At 41.3% G+C, this 20,115-nt stretch overlaps 1 protein-coding gene across 1 annotated transcript; it reads right to left on the bottom strand.

Moving 5' to 3' along the window:
• Positions 1 to 694: 694 nt before the first annotated feature.
• On the bottom strand, positions 695 to 20,086 carry LOC141912316 (ATP-dependent translocase ABCB1-like). The gene is made up of 27 exons (XM_074803558.1): positions 19,995 to 20,086; positions 19,140 to 19,461; positions 18,671 to 18,713; positions 18,416 to 18,576; positions 16,928 to 17,170; positions 15,455 to 15,626; positions 14,840 to 14,964; positions 12,702 to 12,873; positions 12,123 to 12,236; positions 11,779 to 11,886; positions 11,350 to 11,475; positions 10,812 to 11,075; positions 10,145 to 10,315; positions 9,536 to 9,700; positions 9,252 to 9,294; positions 8,744 to 8,931; positions 8,163 to 8,333; positions 7,852 to 7,956; positions 7,441 to 7,518; positions 7,268 to 7,351; positions 6,537 to 6,740; positions 6,157 to 6,257; positions 5,743 to 5,883; positions 5,223 to 5,379; positions 4,939 to 5,142; positions 3,657 to 3,863; positions 695 to 2,946 (listed from the first exon to the last, which is right to left on the bottom strand). The coding sequence occupies exons 2-27, from the start codon at positions 19,445 to 19,447 to the stop codon at positions 2,608 to 2,610; spliced, it is 4,194 nt and encodes a 1,397-aa protein (XP_074659659.1). The 5' UTR covers positions 19,448 to 19,461; positions 19,995 to 20,086; the 3' UTR covers positions 695 to 2,607.
• Positions 20,087 to 20,115: the final 29 nt, after the last annotated feature.

Genomic DNA, 20,115 nt, shown 5'->3' on the forward strand with positions numbered 1-20,115 from the left:
AAACAGCAAGGAGGTCCCCAACAACAGGGTCAACCGCCTAATCAAGGACAAGGGGGTCCTCCACAGCAGGGCCAACGGCCTAACCAAGGCCGTCCTCCCCAGCAGCAATTCAACCAAGGTCAACCTCCCCAACAGCAATTCAACCAAGGTCAACCTCCCCAACAGCAATTCAACCAAGGTCAACCTCCCCAACAGCAATTCAACCAAGGTCAACCTCCCCAGCAGCAATTCAACCAAGGCCAACCTCCCCAGCAGCAAAACCAGAACCAACAGCCTCACCAGGGTCAGCCACAACCTCCTCAGCAGCAGATTAATCACGGCAAAGCAGCACAGCAGTCCATCCAGGGCCAGGTACCACAGGAGTCCAATAAAGACCAAAAGGCGCAGCAGTCCATGCAGGACCAAACGGCTAAATCAACAAACTTCGGAACATGGAGAAAATAGAGGCATGTCACGGGGAAATTGCAGTTGGTAACGCTCATGTTTTCGACTGGTTTAGAAATAAATGGCATTTCAAAATCGGGGATGGTTTTCATAAATGTGGGATCTTAGTTTTTCCTTTCTATAATCCCAAATATTGCGATGGCAATAGTGCGCCTTTAATGTTTAAACCATGATTGCGCATGGAGGCCCAGACTACACTCATATTGAAGACATTGGACATTTCTTTGAATAAAATACGATTTTATTTCCTTTCAGAATAGATTCATAATTTCACAAACTAAGTAATTCCGTATATAATGACGTAGATAATGTTACAAATGTTATAAAATGAATACACAAAATATGTATGGCTACAAAAAACAAAGATAACTTGTAAACTGATGACATCGAGAGAATCTACCACGTTCCTCCCTCGGCAGGGATACAAATCTGATGGCGTCGTGAGACTCTACAATGTTACTCCCTCGGCAGGGATACAAATCTGATGGCATCGTGAGAATCTACCATGTTATTCCCTCGGCAGGGATACAAATCTGATGACATCGTGAGACTCTACAATGTTACTCCCTCGGCAGGGATACAAATCTGATGACATCGTGAGACTCTACAATGTTACTCCCTCGGCAGGGATACAAATCTGATGACGTCGTGAGACTCTACAATGTTACTCCCTCGGCAGGGATACAAATCTGATGACGTCGTGAGACTCTACAATGTTACTCCCTCGGCAGGGATACAAATCTGATGACATCGTGAGAATCTACCATGTTACTCCCTCGGCAGGGATACAAATCTGATGACATCGTGAGACTCTACAATGTTACTCCCTCGGCAGGGATACAAATCTGATGACATCGTGAGACTCTGTCGCGTTCTTCCCCAGGAGGGATTCGAACCTGATGGCATCGTTGCTATGTGCTTATTTATTCAAATATAGATCTAGGATGAAATACACAAAACATTGACTACAATACAATCTAAAGAACACGAAAGAAAGAACGTGGATCCAGTTTCACAGTTTGCGAGTTCGATATCAGTTCATTTCGATGTTCTAAACTCGTGGCTCAAATCTGATCCCGCAGCTGCGGAACTGGATCCAATCTAGTCAGATCGTGGGTATATTAAAATAATACATCTAAAACAAATGAAATGCACAAAAAACAATAAAAGCAAAAAACACAACAATGAAATAAAAGCTACAGTAGAGATTGCTAGGCAATTGTCAGTCGATTATACAAAACTATATAAAACATGCACGGGTAAATGTTACAAAATAGCACGATATATTATATATTAATATCTATATTATTATATTAATATATATCCATTATCCGGCAAAACAAGCACGCTTCGATATTTTGTCCCGAGTCCATCCTCGGCTACAGGGGCTCGCAGCTTCCGTGCGCAGTCGCACGGGAAGACAACGTTCTGGATGAAACTGGACCCTGGTAGGCGAGTATGGCGTACAAAGGGGACAAGAAAATTAGTATATAAAACTAGAGCCACTTAATAAAATACATGAGATAAAATAGCGGAATTGGTCATCAGCAGCTTTTAAACCTTAATACAGATACCATCGTTAGGACAATGAAAGCTATAGCGTCATAACGAATTTGGCAATGTCGTAAAGAATGGTATTTTCATTAAAATTTGACTTAGATTGAGCAAATTTGTTCTCTGAAAAATGTTGTTGTTAACCCTTTCAGTGCTGACTAATCAATACCCTATAGTGCTAGAGATAATTTGAAAATTTTCAAAAATTCCACCCTAGTGAGTTGAATAACAGGAATATCACTATAGTGCGTCTACACCATGACGCGGTGTATCATTAGTTACTAGTATTTTACTATGTTTGACAGGTGCTGCCATCTTTCAATAGAGATAAAAACTAATTACTAATTACATCAATTTTATACACCGCATTGCGGTGTGCTAGCGAAATCTATCACTGATTTATACACCGCACTGCAGTGTAGACGCACTGAAAGGGTTAACTGTAGTAACCAAACGAACACAATTCAAACTTCGCATGCGGAATTATCGAAATTTTTTAAACATTTTCAGGACTTTTCACGAATAATTCAAATTGATCGCAATATTTCCGCATTTCTTCAAAGGACGACATCAGTTTCTCACATCAATCCGAACCCGATCGACGTGTAATTAATTCTGAATAGAGTATAGTTTATAGTAGACTCCGCGTTGTTTGATGAGTTCGTCGTGAGTTCCGGATTCTACGACGCGACCGTGACGCAGCACGACGATCGCGTCTGCCTCTCGTATCGTCGACAGACGGTGCGCCACAACTATGCACGTGCGTCCGACCCGCGCGTCGTTCAGCGCCCCCTGCACGATCCTCTCATTCTCGGCGTCGAGCGCCGACGTCGCCTCGTCGAGTAACAGTATTTTAGGGTCGCGGATTAACGCGCGCGCGATCGCAACGCGTTGTTTCTGTCCGCCGCTCAGCTGAGTTCCTTTATCTCCAACATCGGTTTCATAACCCTGAAAATACAACACGAAATAGTAGAAGTCTTTTCGAACGGGTCTAGATGATGTCATAGGGGGATTAATGAATGAAGCCATTTCGTCTATAAGATTTTATAGATCAATTCAAATCACAATTTGATGATGTCATAAGGGGATTTAGAGGAAGACCTTTTCTCGAAGGATCGTCGGGTTAAACCGCTTTTCCAAGGCCCGGTTTCAATCATAGACTGAGTACCAAAGTTATTCCTAGGGGTAAATCCTCAATCTGGGTGACAACAACCATAGAAACAATGAGAAACCATGGTTATACCCGACAAATTTCAAAATGTTCCCAGGGATTATTTTGCATCCACATTTATGAAACCCAGCCCTGGGCCGAGTTTCACGAAAAAGTTTAAGCCTAAAACGGTTAAGTTTTAATTGTTGTCCTCATTGAAAACACAGAATAACCAAAAATTTGAATTCAACTTTTTTGTGAAACCGAACCCAGGGCCCGGTTTCATAGACAGGGTATCTAAGTTATCCCTAGGGGTAAATCCTCAATTTGGGTGACAACCACCATAGTTACAATGAGAAACCATGGTTATAACTGACGAATTTCAAAATATTCCCAGGGACTATTTTTCTTACACATCTATGAAACCCAGCCCAGGTGTTTATAGATCGATTAGTCGTCGTGGTGATTTATAGATGCGGCCATGTTGTTAGTTATCGGTAACACTTACCAGCGGTAACGATTGAATGAAGTTATGAATATTTGCTCGTTTCGCCGCGTCGATGACCTCGTCTATCGTCGCGTTTCTCGTGTTATCTCCGTACGCGATATTCTCTTTGATACTCGTCGCGAACAGAACCGGCTCCTGAGATACGACTCCGATACGAGAGCGTAACCACGACAGATTTAAATCCTTCGCGTCGTAACCGTCGACTACCTGCAAGTGAGTGAGAAAACGGGATGAGAAACCACACCAGACAATCTGCAGCTGGAGTTACCTCTCCAGACAATCTGCAACCTGAACCACCCCTCAGACAATCTGCAGCTGGAATTACCCCCCTCAATCTGCAGCTGGAGTTACCTCTCCAGACAATCTGCAGCTGGAGTTCCCCCTTCCAGACAATCTGAGACCTGAACCACCCCTCAGACAATCTGCAGCTGGAATTACCCTCCTCAATCTGCAGCTGGAGTTACCTCTCCAGACAATCTGCAGCTGGAGTTACCTCTCCCAGACAATCTGAGACCTGAACCACCCCTCAGACAATCTGCAGCTGGAATTACCCCCCTCAATCTGCAGCTGGAGTTACCTCTCCAGACAATCTGCAGCTGGAGTTCCCCCTTCCAGACAATCTGAGACCTGAACCACCCCTCAGACAATCTGCAGCTGGAATTACCCTCCTCAATCTGCAGCTGGAATTACACCTCCCAGACAATATGCAGGCTCGAACCTTCACCTCTTCAGACATTCTGCAGGCTCGAACCTTCACCCCTCAGACAATCTGCAGTCTGTACCCTGCACCCCTCAGACAATCTGCAGTCTGTACCCTGCACCCCTCAGACAATCTGCAGTCTGTACCCTGCCCTGCACCCCTCAGACAATCTACTATCTGTACCGCACACCCCTCAGACAATCTGCTGTCTGTACCCTGTACCCCTCAGACAATCTGCTGTCTGTACCCTGCAGCCCCTCAGACAATCTGCTGCCTGTACACTGTACCCCCTCAGACAATCTGCTGTTTGTACCCTGCAGCCCCTCAGACAATCTGCTGTCAGTACCACGCACCCCTCAGACAATCTGCTGTCTGTACCCTGTACCCCCTCAGACAATCTGCTGTCTGTACCCTGCATCCCTTCAGACAATCTTAATGCTAAATTTGGAACCTGCAGCCCCTCAGATAATATGCAGCCAGCAGCCTGCAACCTGCAGCCTGCAACCTGCACCCACAGCTTGAAACCATCCCTCTTTCCCACACTGAGCCTGTAACCTTCTCCCCTCCAGAATGAATACATACCACTTGTCCAACGAGCGGATCGTAGAATCTTTCAATCAGTTGAACGACCGTACTCTTACCACAACCACTACTACCGACCAGCGCGACCACCTGTCCCGATTTCACCGTCAAATCCAGGTGGCGCAACACTCTCACGTTCGGCCGAGTCGGGTAACGGAAATTAACATTCTGTAGTTGAATCTGACCGGTGAATTCGGAATCCTCCTGTAAAAACACGGCCAATAGATGGCGTTTAAGCGCTGAATATCTATTCGGAATTGTCTTCGCACGACGGCGTAACTTACCAGTTTTGCGCCTTGCGTACTACCGGAATCGATCGTAGGAACTCGGTCGAACAGACGGAATAAATTAGCAGCAGCGACCTTGGCCTTTCCATAATCGGGCGCGGCTGAACTCGCGCGACCAAATGCCATTCCACCGAAGGTGATAGCAGAGAATATTCTACAAACATAACAAACATATTTACATGACATATCCCTATGACATCTTCAAATAACCTACTAATCGTGATTTGATGCATAGAAACTTCAAGAAAAGGTGGCTGCTTCCATAAATCCCCCTATGACATCATCAAATTACCTCCCGCTGATTTGATCTATTGACCCTCCCGGAAAGATCATATTGATCGCTAGTAACAGTTGTAGCAAAGATGGCTAATTCAATAAATCCCTCTATGACATCATCATTTTCTACAGATAGATTCACTCGTAAGGATCTCCCAATAATGAGACATCGCCTGTTTAATTCGATGATGTCATAGGGTGATTTATGTAAAGCGGCAATTTTTTATGCGATGCTACTTACTTAAAGATGTCGATGAAAACCATTTCGCCGCGATCGACCAGATACGAACCGTACGCGAACGAAGCGGCATAGGCGAAAAATATCACGGCCTGAGTAAAACTGTACGATATACCGTAAACATGAGCTCGTTTGATACCACGGCTACAAATATATACACAATATACATTAGAATTAACAACCGCGGTACACGCAATGCAGTGTATATGCACTTAAGTGGTTTTGGTGGGGTGATTTTTTTCTAATTCTAAAATTTTCTCCACCACTTTTGGAAATTTAAAACTCCGCAAATCAATAACTCGGAAATTAGTCAAATAAGTCAGCGATGAAAGGGTTTTAAGCAATTATACTACGGTTACCATTTTGTCAATGTTTTAACACAGATAACCAATAACCTGGTTTAGCCATGCGACTTACTGGTAAAGATTGTCGATAAAGTGAGAATATTTCTCGATGAAATACTGTTGTTTGTTGAGTGAAGTGACTATTCTTACGTTGCTGATCGTTTCAACAGCGATCTGAAACGAACATGTTTAAAAACATGTCAAATCGCATGTAACATGGAGTATGGATGTGACGGATGATTTTTAAAAATCTAACGGGTTTTAAACACTTTTCAACACATGCATGTAGATGACAAACATGTACATGTAGATGATAAACATGTAGCCTATGTGTAGATGACAAACAAACATGTACATGTTGATGACAAACATGTACATGTAGATGACAAACATGTACGAGTAGTTAACAAACATGTAATTGTAATGAGTGAACATGCACGTATCATTGCGCACCTTTGCTCCCTGTTCGATGATCGGCTGATCAGCCTTGGCGAATCCGGTCATCAATTTGGTCTGTAACATTCCGCCGGCGGCCATTAATGGCAAAAACAGCAAAATAACGAGCGTCAACTTCCATCCGAATATGAACGAGATGATTATACCGACTCCGAGATTCGCGAAACTCTGGAACACGACTCCGAACCGAGCACCGGTCGCCTGAAATAGAAAATAAAATTCAATTTAATTGCGGCTATCAACGCAGGGCGGCCATTTTTATCGGGCTTGCTTTGTCCCGCACAGAAAACTTGTTTTCTCTGACTTGATCTGCTAAGAATCTAATCAATCAACGAAGTCAAATACGTAAAACATAGACGGAAACTGTTTGATTTTAAGCGCGATCAATCTCAACATATTTCACTGATATTTCCCTGGGCTGGGTTTCATAGATGTGGAAGAAAAAGAGTCCCTGGGAACATTTTGAAATTTGTCAGTTATAACCATGGTTTCTCATTGTAACTTTGTTGGTTGTCACCCAAATTGAGGATTTACCCCCAGGGATAACTTTGATACCCAGTCTATGAAACTGGGCCCTGGATTTTTGCCGAATATTCCCTGACATTTTTAAAGAAGAGAAAATTATCTCTGACATTTCCCTGATTTCCAGCTAAGTGGCGCCACCTCGAGCAAGGATGCTATCAAACCAATTCTTCATGTAACTAGAAAAAGAATGCACAAACACTAACCCCTTTAACGTGAGAAGCGTCCAACGCTAGTCTGGACGCTAGCGCCCCCACCTGGTTTTCTTCGGCATCGAACCAAGCAATTTCCTGAAATAGATTCGCGGATAAATCTTTAGAGATCGTTTTTTTTTTTGGAACCTGAAATGGAAATATAATAATCGACGACGACAACGAACCTGGCGTAACATGGATCCGAACGCCATTCTCCTCAATCTGAACGTTAAACTTTCTCCCGATACGGCAAACATCGACGTCTAAAATCATCACATAAATCATGACAGCGCTTTTAAAACTGGTTCAGGCGCGGATCAAGGGGAGGGTGCTATGGTTGCTAAACTACCCCCCTTTTTGATAATTCCTTTTGAATCATTGATTTTCAGTTCTTCAATGCTACATGTTTAAGTACAAGGTACATTTTGATGACGAGATGATCAAGCAGTGCCTAAAAACGCTCAGAATTCATGGAAGTTAGACTAATGTTTAAATATTTCTAGGGATGACCAGGAGAGCACCCCTCCTTTTTGAGAATCCTGGATCGGTCCCTGTGATCAGAATGTTTGTTGACATTGACGTATATCAATAATTACCGATAGAAATTGGAATATTCCTGATGTAACGCCTATTGCAGCCAACAGTCCCGAGTACAGCGATGTCCTGTATGACTGAACTTCCAGATCAACCAACGCAAATACCTGAATCGAATATTACAATCAACATAAAAACAGCATGATTTGATGATGTCATAGGGGGATTTAGTCATCTTTTCTGTCTACTGTTCAAATAACAAGCTACTTTTGTATAATGTCATAGGTTCCACGGAGACAGCCATCTTATCTAAAAGGATCAATGAATCGCTTAACAACGTAATGATGTCATAGGGGGATTTTCTGTTTCTTACCCCAAGCAACTCGCTGAAAATGATGGCGAAGGCCGGGTGTACGCCACCGGTAATCATCGCTGCCAGGCAACCGAACGCAATAAATGGCCATTCTTTACTGTTCAACGTCAGCAGACGTAACATTGAAACATTGCTGACATCTGCTCCTTCCTCCTCCTGCGTCTGCTGCTCCTGAAAATATGCGCAGACGGAATAAACAGAAAATGAATCACGTATAAACCGCAGAGCAGCGAATGATGGGCTTTTTAGTACACTGCATCAGTTCATTCTAACACACAACTGTGGAACTGGATCTTGACGTCAGAGTTAACTCTAACTCATAACTGTGAAGTTCGATCCTGAGTTCAGAGTTAACCCAAACTCATCACTGTGGAACTGGGTCTTAAGTTCAGAGATAACTCTAACTCACAACTGTGGAACTGGATCCTGAGTTCAGAGTTAACCCAAACTCATAACTGTGGAACTGGGTCTTGAGTTCAGAGTTAACTCTAACTTACAACTGTGGAAGGATCCCAAGTACAGAGTTAACTCTAACTCACAAATGTGAATTGGTAAAACGACAGACTATGTTTCTCACTGACCTGCTCCGTCACGGGATCCGGTTGTAAACCTGGTAAACTGTGATAACTACTGTAAACCGTCTGTTTACCCGGAGATAATAACATCGTCTGCTGCCGATGATGCGGTTTCCCCGGCGACACCTCATTGTTTACAGAATGTATCGGAGTACTGAATATCTCATCATCATCATTATCATCGTCATCTTCATCTGGATTATAAGAATATGATGTCATAGGGGGATGTGTGGAGACAGAGATCTTAGAATCGAGAGATCACACAACATAATCTGATGTCATAGGTGGATAGATGGAGGCAGCCATTTTTTGTGTCGTCAAATTATTAAGTAATTTTATGATGTCATGGGGGGATTATGGAGGCAGACATCTTTTCTGGAAGAGTTGATCGGATTGATTTGATGATGTCATAGGGGGATTATGGCAGGCGGACATCTCATCAGGAAGTGTCTATCCAATTTATTTGATGACATCATAGGGGGATGTATGGCAGGCAATCGTTTTAATCACTCACCACTTGATTCGCTTTCATTTTCAGATTTTGATTCTTTTTTCACCTTAAACATTATTTTTATTATCATTATTATAATTATCGATGATAGATATTATAATTAAATATTGATATAATCAGTGCTCATATTGCTATCTATCGTTTGAGTGCAAATTTTAAAATGCTGCAAAAATGTGTGTCTAAAAAGTGTGTATGAATATAGTTAACAACATTGAGAACTAATAACTAAAGTAAATTAATTATCTAATTAATTGATTAATGCGATTGACTGATTATTAATTAGATACCTGATTAATTACTAATTGATGATATAATCCGTCGGGCGAAGACATCAATTTCTCGTGAGTTCCCGTTTCGACGATAGCGCCATCTTTTAATGCGATGATTAAATCAGCGTTTTTAACCGTCGACAATCGATGAGCGACTACGATCGTCGTGCGACCTTGACACGCCTGGTGCAACAACGAAATATTAGTGGAGTAATCATGAAAGTAATTTGATGATGTCATAGGGTGAGTTAAGGAGGCAGATATCTTTTCTAGAAGTTTTTTAGATCAAATCACTAATAGACAATTTGATGATGTCATAGGGGGATTCATGGAGGTAGCCATCTTTTCCCGAAGGGTCTATAGATCAAATCATCAGCATGTAGACAATTTGATGATGTCATAGGGGGATTAAGGGAGGTAGCCATCTTTTGCCGAAGGGTCTAAAGATCAAATCATCAGCATGTAGACAATTCGATGATGTCATAGGGGGACTTAAGGAGGTAGCCATCTTTTCCCGAAGGGTCTATAGATCAAATCATCAGCATGTAGACAATTTGATAATATCATAGGGGCAGTTTACTGCTGGAGGCAGCTATGTTTTTAGAAGGGTTTATTTTATTGACGTACCTCTTCGAGAGCCTCTTGTACGATCGCCTCGCTTTCCAAGTCAAGCGCCGACGTCGCCTCGTCGAGTAACAGTATTTTAGGGTCGCGGATTAACGCGCGCGCGATCGCCACTCGTTGTTTCTGTCCGCCGCTCAATCTGGCTCCACGTTCCCCGACTAGAGTTTCATATTTCTACAATCGATTACGTGTCATTGCATAATAACCGAAATGATAACTGATAATGATAACTAATATCACCGATGATAACTGGTAACCAGACCAGTAATGATAACTGATATCTGGTAATGATAAGGATATTACCGTACTGATGATAACTGATAATGTCAACTGATATCACCAATGATAACTGGTAACCATACCAATAATAATAAGTGATAACTGGTAATGATAGCAGATATTATTGATGATAATTGATAGCTATTTAATGATAATTGGAAATGATAACTGATAAATTTGTCTGGATGATCTGGTAAAGATATATGATAACCGGTAATGAGAACTGATTATCGATAACTAACAAATTATCAAGTTGTCCGATAATCGGAAATGATGAACAATAATAACCAGTCGACAATTTGATGATGTCATAAGGGGCATTATGAGACGGACATGTTTTCTAGAAGGGACTATAGATCAACGATAACGATAACAGATAACTGGAGCCTACCTCCGGTAGAGTCATGATGAAATCATGCACGTGAGCTTGTGCCGCTGCTTTCTCGATCATCTCCTGCGTCACCTCCCCGTTCTCCCCCTCTGCTCCCCGCTGCCGCTGTCGCTCGTCCTCGCCGTCAGAGCCGTTCAAACAACCGAGTCGAATATTCTCGGCGATCGTCGCCGCGAACAGAACCGGTTCCTGCGAGACGACTCCGACGTGACGACGCAACCAATCGATATTCATATCGCGAACGTCGACGCCATCTATCTTTACCTGCATGAAACGAGCGGAGAGGGCATGATCAAAAACGGCACAACAGATCTACGACCGATCAGAAGTGATCGTTCCAGCGGTCATCCGATAAAAGTCACTCCGGGGCCGGTTTCATAAACTTGCGTTCCCTTTTACCCAGGGGTTAACAATATTGATAATGAATTGAGTTAGCCTACGGGTTAGAGGTTACACCAGTTTATAAAACCGACCCCCGCATTTCATAGAGACAAGCGAAAAATTTCGAAATATTTTCAATCGAAAGAAATCAACTTACGGCACCATTTTGAACGTCGTAAAATCGTTGTAATAATTGAACGATCGTCGATTTGCCGCAACCGCTCGAACCGACCAGCGCCACCGTTTGGCCGACTTTCACGTTAAACGATACATCCTTTAGCACCTGTGGATAAAATATATCGGAATTGAAAAAGCAGTGCGGTGTATAAATCGGTGTTTCACTTTGCTAGTACACCGCATTGCGGTGTATTGATGTTATTAGTTCTTATCTCTATTGAAAGATGGCAGCACTTGCCAAACTAACGATACACCGCACCGCGGCATAGATGCACTATAGCGGCATGCCTTGTTATTCAACAGACTTGCGGAATTTTTAAAATTTTCAAATTATCTCCAGCACTTTCAGGTAATAATAATCAGTCGGCACTGAAAGGTTAAATGTACTTTTTCATTATCATCGCCTCACCTGACATTCCGGTCGCGATGGATAGCTGAAACCGACATCTTCGAATTCTACGTTTCCTTCGATCTTCGGTTTGCTTCCCTTCTTGGAATCGCTGTCTATCGACGGTTGCTAGAAAACAGAAACACGAAGCGGCCTTTCAAAAGAAGCTCAGCAAATTGAAATAACGTTAGAGAGCTTGTAATTGGGAATTAACATCACGAAACTGGAATATGTTCACTAGAAATTGGCCTTAGTTCGATCGGAAAATTGACGGTATATTCGAAATCGAGCTAATCCATAAACCTACGGAAACTTTGAAAACTTATACAATGGGGAAATATGTCACAGGGAATTTCAAAATGTACCTGATTGATGATGTCGTAGACAGTAACCGCGGCGCCGCGAGCGTTTGAGAACGCCTCTAAATTAGGCATTCCATTACCTAGCGATATAGCACCGATTAATACACCTAGAAATACCTACAAATCATAATCAATATAAATTAGAAAATACTGAACTGGCTGGCACGTCGCGCAGTACCAACTGAGACAAATAGATTGTAGTTTTACAACTGTGAAAGTTAGATTTAGCTTTAAAGACTCTATCAAGACTCTAGTATCTTATGTCACACTGGTTAATTCGTTAGTTTCACCATTTCACAATTGTGAGTTAAGTAATTGGTCTCTTGAGTTAAAACGATTGAAAATATGTAACTCATTTTACTCTATTTCAATGTAAATGAGTTTCATATTTTCGATTAGTCGAACTCAAGAATCAGTTTAACATGAAAATCTACCAAACTGGATCCCGGTTATATAAGTGAGACTCGAGAGTTCAAGTTTTTATGAAACACAGAAATCGATCTTGAAATCTTGTAGTTTTCAAAACTCAAATAGCTTTCGTCGTAACTGAAACGCTTCGTAGTCGCAGAGTGCTGTCTATACCTGGAGAATATTTCCGACTTTGAAGTCTTCCTCGCGTACCAGTTTACCGCCGTACCAAAATGCCAAACCAAACGAAGAGAACAGCACCACGTGCATATACCCATGCCCAATACCCATAATCACAGTCTTACGTATACCGATATTCTTAGCAGTCACCAGTTTACTGCTATACCTACAAATACAAGTAAAGACTGTCACTTATTGCGGTTAAGTTGAGACTGGTAAAATTCTACCCCGAGTTGGTGTCAAATACTGAGTAAGAGTTTGTGAAATACAGTAGACTCTGTCTCTTACTGCGGTAAAGTTGAGACCGGTAAAATTCTACCCCGAGTTGGTGTCAAATACTGAGTAAGAGTTTGTGAAATACAGTAGACTCTGTCTCTTACTGCGGTAAAGTTGAGACCGGTAAAATTCTACCCCGAGTTGGTGTCAAATACTGAGTAAGAGTTTGTGAAATACAGTAGACTCTGTCTCTTACTGCGGTAAAATTGAGACTTGTAAAATTCTATCCCGAGTTGGTGTCAAATACTGAGTAAGAGTTCGTGAAATACAGTAAACTCTGTCTCATACTGCGGTAAAGTTGAGACTGGTAAAATTCTACCCCGAGTTGGTGACAAATACTGAGTAAGAGTTTGTGAAATACAGTAGACTCTGTCTCTTACTGCGGTAAAGTTGAGACTGGTAAAATTCTACCCCGAATCGGTGTCAAATACTGAGTAAGAATTTGAGAAATACAGTAGACTCTGTCTCTTACTGCGGTAAAGTTGAGACTGGTAAAATTCTACCCCGAGTTGGTGTCAAATACTGAGTAAGAGTTTGTGAAATACAGTAGACTCTGTCTCTTACTGCGGTAAAGTTGAGACTGGTAAAATTCTACCCCGAGTTGATGTCAAATACAGAGGAAGAGTTTGTGAAATACAGTAGACTCTGTCTCTTACTGCGGTAGAGACTATTAAAATTCCACCCCGAGTTGGTGACAAATACTGAGTAAGAGTTTGTGAAATACAGTAGACTCTGTCTCTTACTGCGGTAAAGTTGAGACTGCTAAAATTCTACCCCGAGTTGGAGTCAAATACTAAGAGTTTGTGAAACACTGTAGACTCTGTCTCTTACTGCGGTAGAGACTATCAAAATTCCACCCCGAGTTGGTGACAAATACTGAGTAAGAGTTTGTGAAATACAGTAGACTCTGTCTCTTACTGCGGTAGAGACTATCAAAATTCCACCCCGAGTTGGTGACAAATACTGAGTAAGAGTTTGGGAAATACAGTAGACTCTGTCTCTTACTGCGGTTAAGTTGAGACTGCTAAAATTCTACCCCGAGTTGGAGTCAAATACTAAGAGTTTGTGAAACACTGTAGACTCTGTCTCTTACTGCGGTAGAGACTATTAAAATTCCACCCCGAGTTGGTGACAAATACTGAGTAAGAGTTTGGGAAATACAGTAGACTCTGTCTCTTACTGCGGTAAAGTTGAGACTGGTAAAATTCTACCCCGAGTTGGTGTCAAATACTGAGTAAGAGTTTGTGAAATACAGTAGACTCTGTCTCTTACTGCGGTAAAGTTGAGACTTGTAAAATTCTACCCCAACTTAGTGTCAAATACTGAATAAGAATTTGAGAAATACAGTAGACTCTGTCTCTTACTGCGGTAAAATTGAGACTTGTAAAATTCTATCCCGAGTTGGTGTCAAATACTGAGTAAGAGTTCGTGAAATACAGTAGACTCTGTCTCTTACTGCGGTCAAGTTGAGACTGGTAAAATTCTACCCCGAGTCGGTGTCAAATACTGAGTAAGAGTTTGTGAAATACAGTAGACTCTGTCTCTTACTGCGGTAAAATTGAGACTTGTAAAATTCTATCCCGAGTTGGTGACAAATACTGAGTAAGAGTTCGTGAAATACAGTAAACTCTGTCTCATACTGCGGTCAAGTTGAGACTGGTAAAATTCTACCCCGAGTCGGTGTCAAATACTGAGTAAGAATTTGAGAAATACAGTAGACTCTGTCTCTTACTGCCATAAAATTGAGACTTGTAAAATTCTACCCCAACTTAGTGTCAAATACCGAATAAGAATTTGAGAAATACAGTAGACTCTATCTTGTACCGATAGGTTGGTGGGGGTCACGGGTCACTTACCTTTTCTCCTCTTTCTCAGCTCCTCCGAATGCTTTCACAGTTCGTATAGCGCCGAGCACCTCTTCAGCAATCGCTCCCGCTAAAGAGTACGCCTTTAATTCTATAGCCGTGAATCTTTGTAAAGCCTTGTCGAAAAAAAAATTTGGAATTGAGAATAAATCGAGCAAGATCCAAGGGGCCGGTTCCATAGACAGGGCTTTGACTTAAGACCGGTCTAAGACAAACTTAATTCTATAGCCAATCTAACAACTTAAGACCAGTCTTAAGGTTTAAGACCACTTTTGGTTTTAAGTCTTGACTATGGAACCGGCCCCAGGATTCACACGACTTGCAATCTACAATTTTCAATACATTTCCCAAACCTTTTCCACGGCCAAATATCAAAATTTCCATAGCCATTCAATGAGCAGAGCTGGTGTGAGCTTATACTCACAGAGTCAAAATTAGTAGGAGTAATTATCCAAATCAGGTTTTTCATAGCTACAGGCATAAAACTTTGAGATTACCTAACTTTTCAGAGCATTGAAAAAACAATTATTAATTTCTGTTAAAACTTCTCCAGGAATTTCCCCGACTGGTTCAAGCCCCGTGGACTTTAAAGGGTTATATACTTACACGTCCCATTAAAGCGCCCCCTAGCGCTATCAACGGCGTCGTAGACAGAATGACGAGCGTTAACTTCCAGCCTTTCACGAACCCGACGAGGAACCCGGCTACGAACCCGGTCGTCCACTGTAAATAAGTCGCCACCTTGTCTCCGATACCGTTGTGTATCGTGTGAATATCTCTATAAAGAAATCATTAAAATAGTTACCAACTCAGACTATAGGCGGCAGAACAGATTAGTTCAGATTCAGGTTAAGATTAGTTTTAAACTGAAGCTATTATATGTATATATATTGTTTATAATTGCATGTTATTTTTGCAGAACAAATTTTATCTTTAATATGAATTAAAATCTATATCCTCAATGTACCTTTGTAATGTGGTTTGAGAAGTAATAAAAGTTAAAGTTTAAGTTAAAGATTTCGAAGTGCAGATGACAGCATCTGATCAGTCACAATTCATAGAACACTATATCCGTGTTGACGCGATGTAGAGAAAATCCCACAGTTATAAGGAAAATGTCCGAAAATGTAACTTCGAGATAGTAGTTTATTGAACGTTTCGACTATGTTCTAATAGTCATCTTCAGAAATAATGTTCATTATTCCTGAAGATGTCTATTAGGATATAGTCGAAACGTTGAATAAACTACACTAGCTCAAGGAATAGAGTATTCCTGAAGATAACTATTAGGATATAGTCGAAACGTTGAATTAACTACACTAGCTCAAGGAATACAGTATTCCTGAAGATGACTATTAGGATATAGTCGAAACGCTGAATAAACTACACTAGCTCAAGGAATACAGTATTCCTGAAGATGACTATTAGGATATAGTCGAAACGTTAAATAAACTACACTAGCTCAAGGAATACAGTATTCCTGAAGATGACTATTAGGATATAGTTGACACGTTGAATAAACTACACTAGCTCAAGGAATACAGTATTCCTGAAGATGACTATTAGGATATAGTTGAAACGTTGAAATAAACTACTATCTCGAAGTTAAATTTTCGGACTTTTTCCTTATAACTGTGGGATTCTCTCATCTGATCAGTCAATCATTAGTTCAGTTATGTAATGATTTCGACAGTAGATGGCAACAGCTACTCGATTATTCGTGTGAAAGCTACATAAATTCAAATACCTTTCGGAATCTTGATGTTTTAAAAAATCCAACTTTTAAACTGGCTAAATTTATCAAATTAGGTCTAGATGTATATACCGGTAGATCCCTACGGTAGTGTGTGTAAACAGTAGCCTATGTTGTAAATAACGTTTGTTAAGTTTCAAAGTGCTTTTATCTACTCTTTTTTGTAAATAATTGTAAATACTGTTTTTTCCTCCATATACCATGTGAATGGTAGGAGTGTAAATAAATATTCGTATTCGTATTCATCCACAGTTATTAGACTATAGATGGCAGCAAGTATTCAGTAATTCTAGCGTAAATTCTGGCCGGTAGGTGGCGGTACTCACTCGGTCAGTCGACTGTTCAGTTCTCCGGATCGGTGCAAATCGAACCACGCGATATCCTGACGTAGGATCGATTGGAAGAATCGACGCCGGATGCGTTTGGTTTGACGTTCGGCGGCGAGCGACCAGAACGTGATTGACACGTACGCCAACACGAGCACGCACGCGCCGATCACGCAGAAATACAGGGCTAGAGGCCACACGAGGTCGTACGTACTTTCAACGCGCGGTATCGAATCAAACGTGCTGAAAATATGAACATCAAATTATTGGAAATTCAAGGAAAGCTTCAAACATTTTGAATATTATGGGCTAATCGTTGTTAACCCTTTCAGTGCTGACTAATCAATACCCTATAGTGCTGGAGATAATTTGAAAATTTGAAAAATTCCACCCTAGTGTGTTTAATAATGGGAATACCACTATAGTGCGTCTACACCGCGGTGCGATGTATCATTAGTTACTATTATTTCACTATGTTTGACGGGCGCTGCCATCTTTCAATAGAGATAAAAACTAATTACTAATTACATCAATACACCGCATTGCAGTGTACTAGCAAAATCCATCACCGATTCATACACTGCACTGAAAGGGTTAACCAATGTTTGCAGGTTTTATACTAAACCAGTACTTCAGTGTTTTCAATAAGAGCCAGGTCCCAGGTCCCAGGTCCCAGACCCGTCTGTCGTTTGTAAAGGACCAGCCTGTTTTTTCCAACCCACTTTCGTTTCTGGGACTGTAACAAATTATGGGAGCCTCCTGTCTTTCATTGGGACCTCGCTTGTTTATTTCTTATTGAAAACACTGTTAACCAACTTAAACCCACCTCTATTCATAATCAATTAAGAAACTAATTCATGAAACTAGCACCTGCTGTATTTCAATTTGAACCGTTGGATTTCGCGTGCATTTGAAAATATGCGCTGTCGCTAGGACAGGTTTAGACTGCTTTGAAATATGCAGTAAAGCCGTATGACTATACTGTAATGGGCTTAACCCTATCACTGTATCTACACCATGATACGGTGTATTGATGATACTAGTAATTAGTTCTAATCTCTTGAAATGGAGGCACCTGTCAAACAGTGAAATATTAGTAACTAACGATACACCGCACCCGATGTAGATGCACTAGGGTGGAATAGATTTTCAAATTATCGCCAGCACTTTCGGGTATTAATTAGACAGGGTTGAATAGAAAGGGTTGAACAGGGTCCGATCTAAGGAATGAAAGCCACTTGCCCGCGGGGTAAGCATATCTGAAATTTCGCTTGCCCCCTCCAAAAGCTACTTGCCCTAAACAGGCAGGCCGATTGGTGGCACTATTATCCATTGTATCGAGTGGGAAAAAAGTTTTCTGACATAAAATTTCACTAGCCCGGGGGACAAGTGATTATGATAACCTACTTGTCCTGATGAGAATATACTTGTCCCGGGCAATCGGACAAGTGCTTAGATCGCACCCTGGTTGAATATAATTTGACTTACGAATTAGTGCCGTTGATCACTTTGAATTTGGCGTTATTTACGAATATGTCGGCGACTTCTCCGTAGATGAGTAAATTAACGGGGAACGCGCAGCCCTGAGCAACGGCGCACAAGGCGCCGATTACCATCAGCAAAACATCGGTTTTATCCGCAAATCGGAACTGAAAAAAAAAAGATAAAATTCTCATCAGCAACAGAAAATTTCAATTTTGAAAATATTTATGGTACATTGATAATTTCTGATTACAAACTAACCACTTCGAACATTCCAACTCTTCTTATAACAACTTTCTCTTTCCTGAAAATAAATCATTTGAAAAATTGTTCATTCTCTGGCCTGCTAATGAGGGCATATCTGATAAATGGTTTTTTTTTTCCATTTTTTATATCAAATAACTAGTAATACAAACTGGTTTGAGATTCATGAAATGAAAATTGTTAGTCTACATAAGTCAACACTAACCCTTCTAAGTGTACACTAGACTTTTTAAGTCTACAATTACCCTTTTATGGCTTTAGTAACCTTTTCATGGCTACACTAACCCATTCATGGCTATAACCCTTTTTATGGCTACACTAACCCATTCATGGCTATAACCCTTTTTATGGCTACACTAACCCATTCATGGCTATAACCCTTTTTATGGCTGCACTAACCTTTTCATGGCTCTAAAAACCCTTTTTATGGCTACTACACTAAACCCTTTTTACGCCAGACACTTACCCTTTTTCAGGTTGTTCAGGATCTTCCTTATTTTCTTCATTCTCGGTTTTCTCTAACATGGCTATTTTTTCGGTATCTATCGAATCGTCGTTCAGCTCGTTGAATTCAGGTGGCGCCACTGCGGCGGAGGGTAGTTTTAGAGAATGATTTTTGTGCGCCGGAGTCGACGTGCCGATCGGCGTGCTGAACATCTCTTCGCCGTCGTCCGGTAAATCCGATATGTCTATTGTTGCATCGTCGTGGTTGCTAGACGACACGATGTCCGCGTCTGCAGCCGCGACGTCCGGATTCGCGTCAGATGACGACATCACGCTTTTAGATACTGAAATTGAAGACACGAAAAAAAAAATGTTTCGATTCAAAGATAGAAAAACCAATCTTTTTACTTTCCAAGTTTAATGCTTTCCCCTCCAATTCCAAGTTTAGTTCATGGGAGCAAATGCAGTCTAGGTGCCGCTCTCTTCTTGATTTGGAGTCAGGGATAGGAGACAGTAGAGTCGGAGCAGGCCAGAGAGGGGCGGAGTTGCAACAGACAGCAGCCCTTCTCTCCTCTATTAGTTTTAGTCTTCTCCTCTGACAGATGAGACAGCAGAGAGAGGAGCCAATTCGAGTTCAGGGACAGGGTTAAGAAAAGCGGAGCCTAAATATTTAGAAATCTGTGACTGATGTTGGTGATACATGAACAGTGGTTGACTGGATTTCGTTAAGTCATCAGATCAGTATCTCCTTCCTCAAAATCCGTGTTCCAAAAAAGGACTTTGAATCTACTTTTTTCATGTGGAACTTAGTTTATAACACGTCTCAGATTTCAGTCGATTTAGACTATTATTAAACGATGCACTTTATCATATCTACCTTCACTGAATGCTTACTGCAGAATCCTCCTCACGGGACCTTTTTAATTACGATGACCCGGCATATAACAATAAAAAATTATTTTTATTTCCTGCTCCGCCCGACCTTCACGGTTGAATAA

This window comes from Tubulanus polymorphus, chromosome 10, assembly GCF_964204645.1.
Source record: "Tubulanus polymorphus chromosome 10, tnTubPoly1.2, whole genome shotgun sequence".
In the NCBI taxonomy this organism is placed as follows: domain Eukaryota; kingdom Metazoa; phylum Nemertea; class Palaeonemertea; order Tubulaniformes; family Tubulanidae; genus Tubulanus; species Tubulanus polymorphus.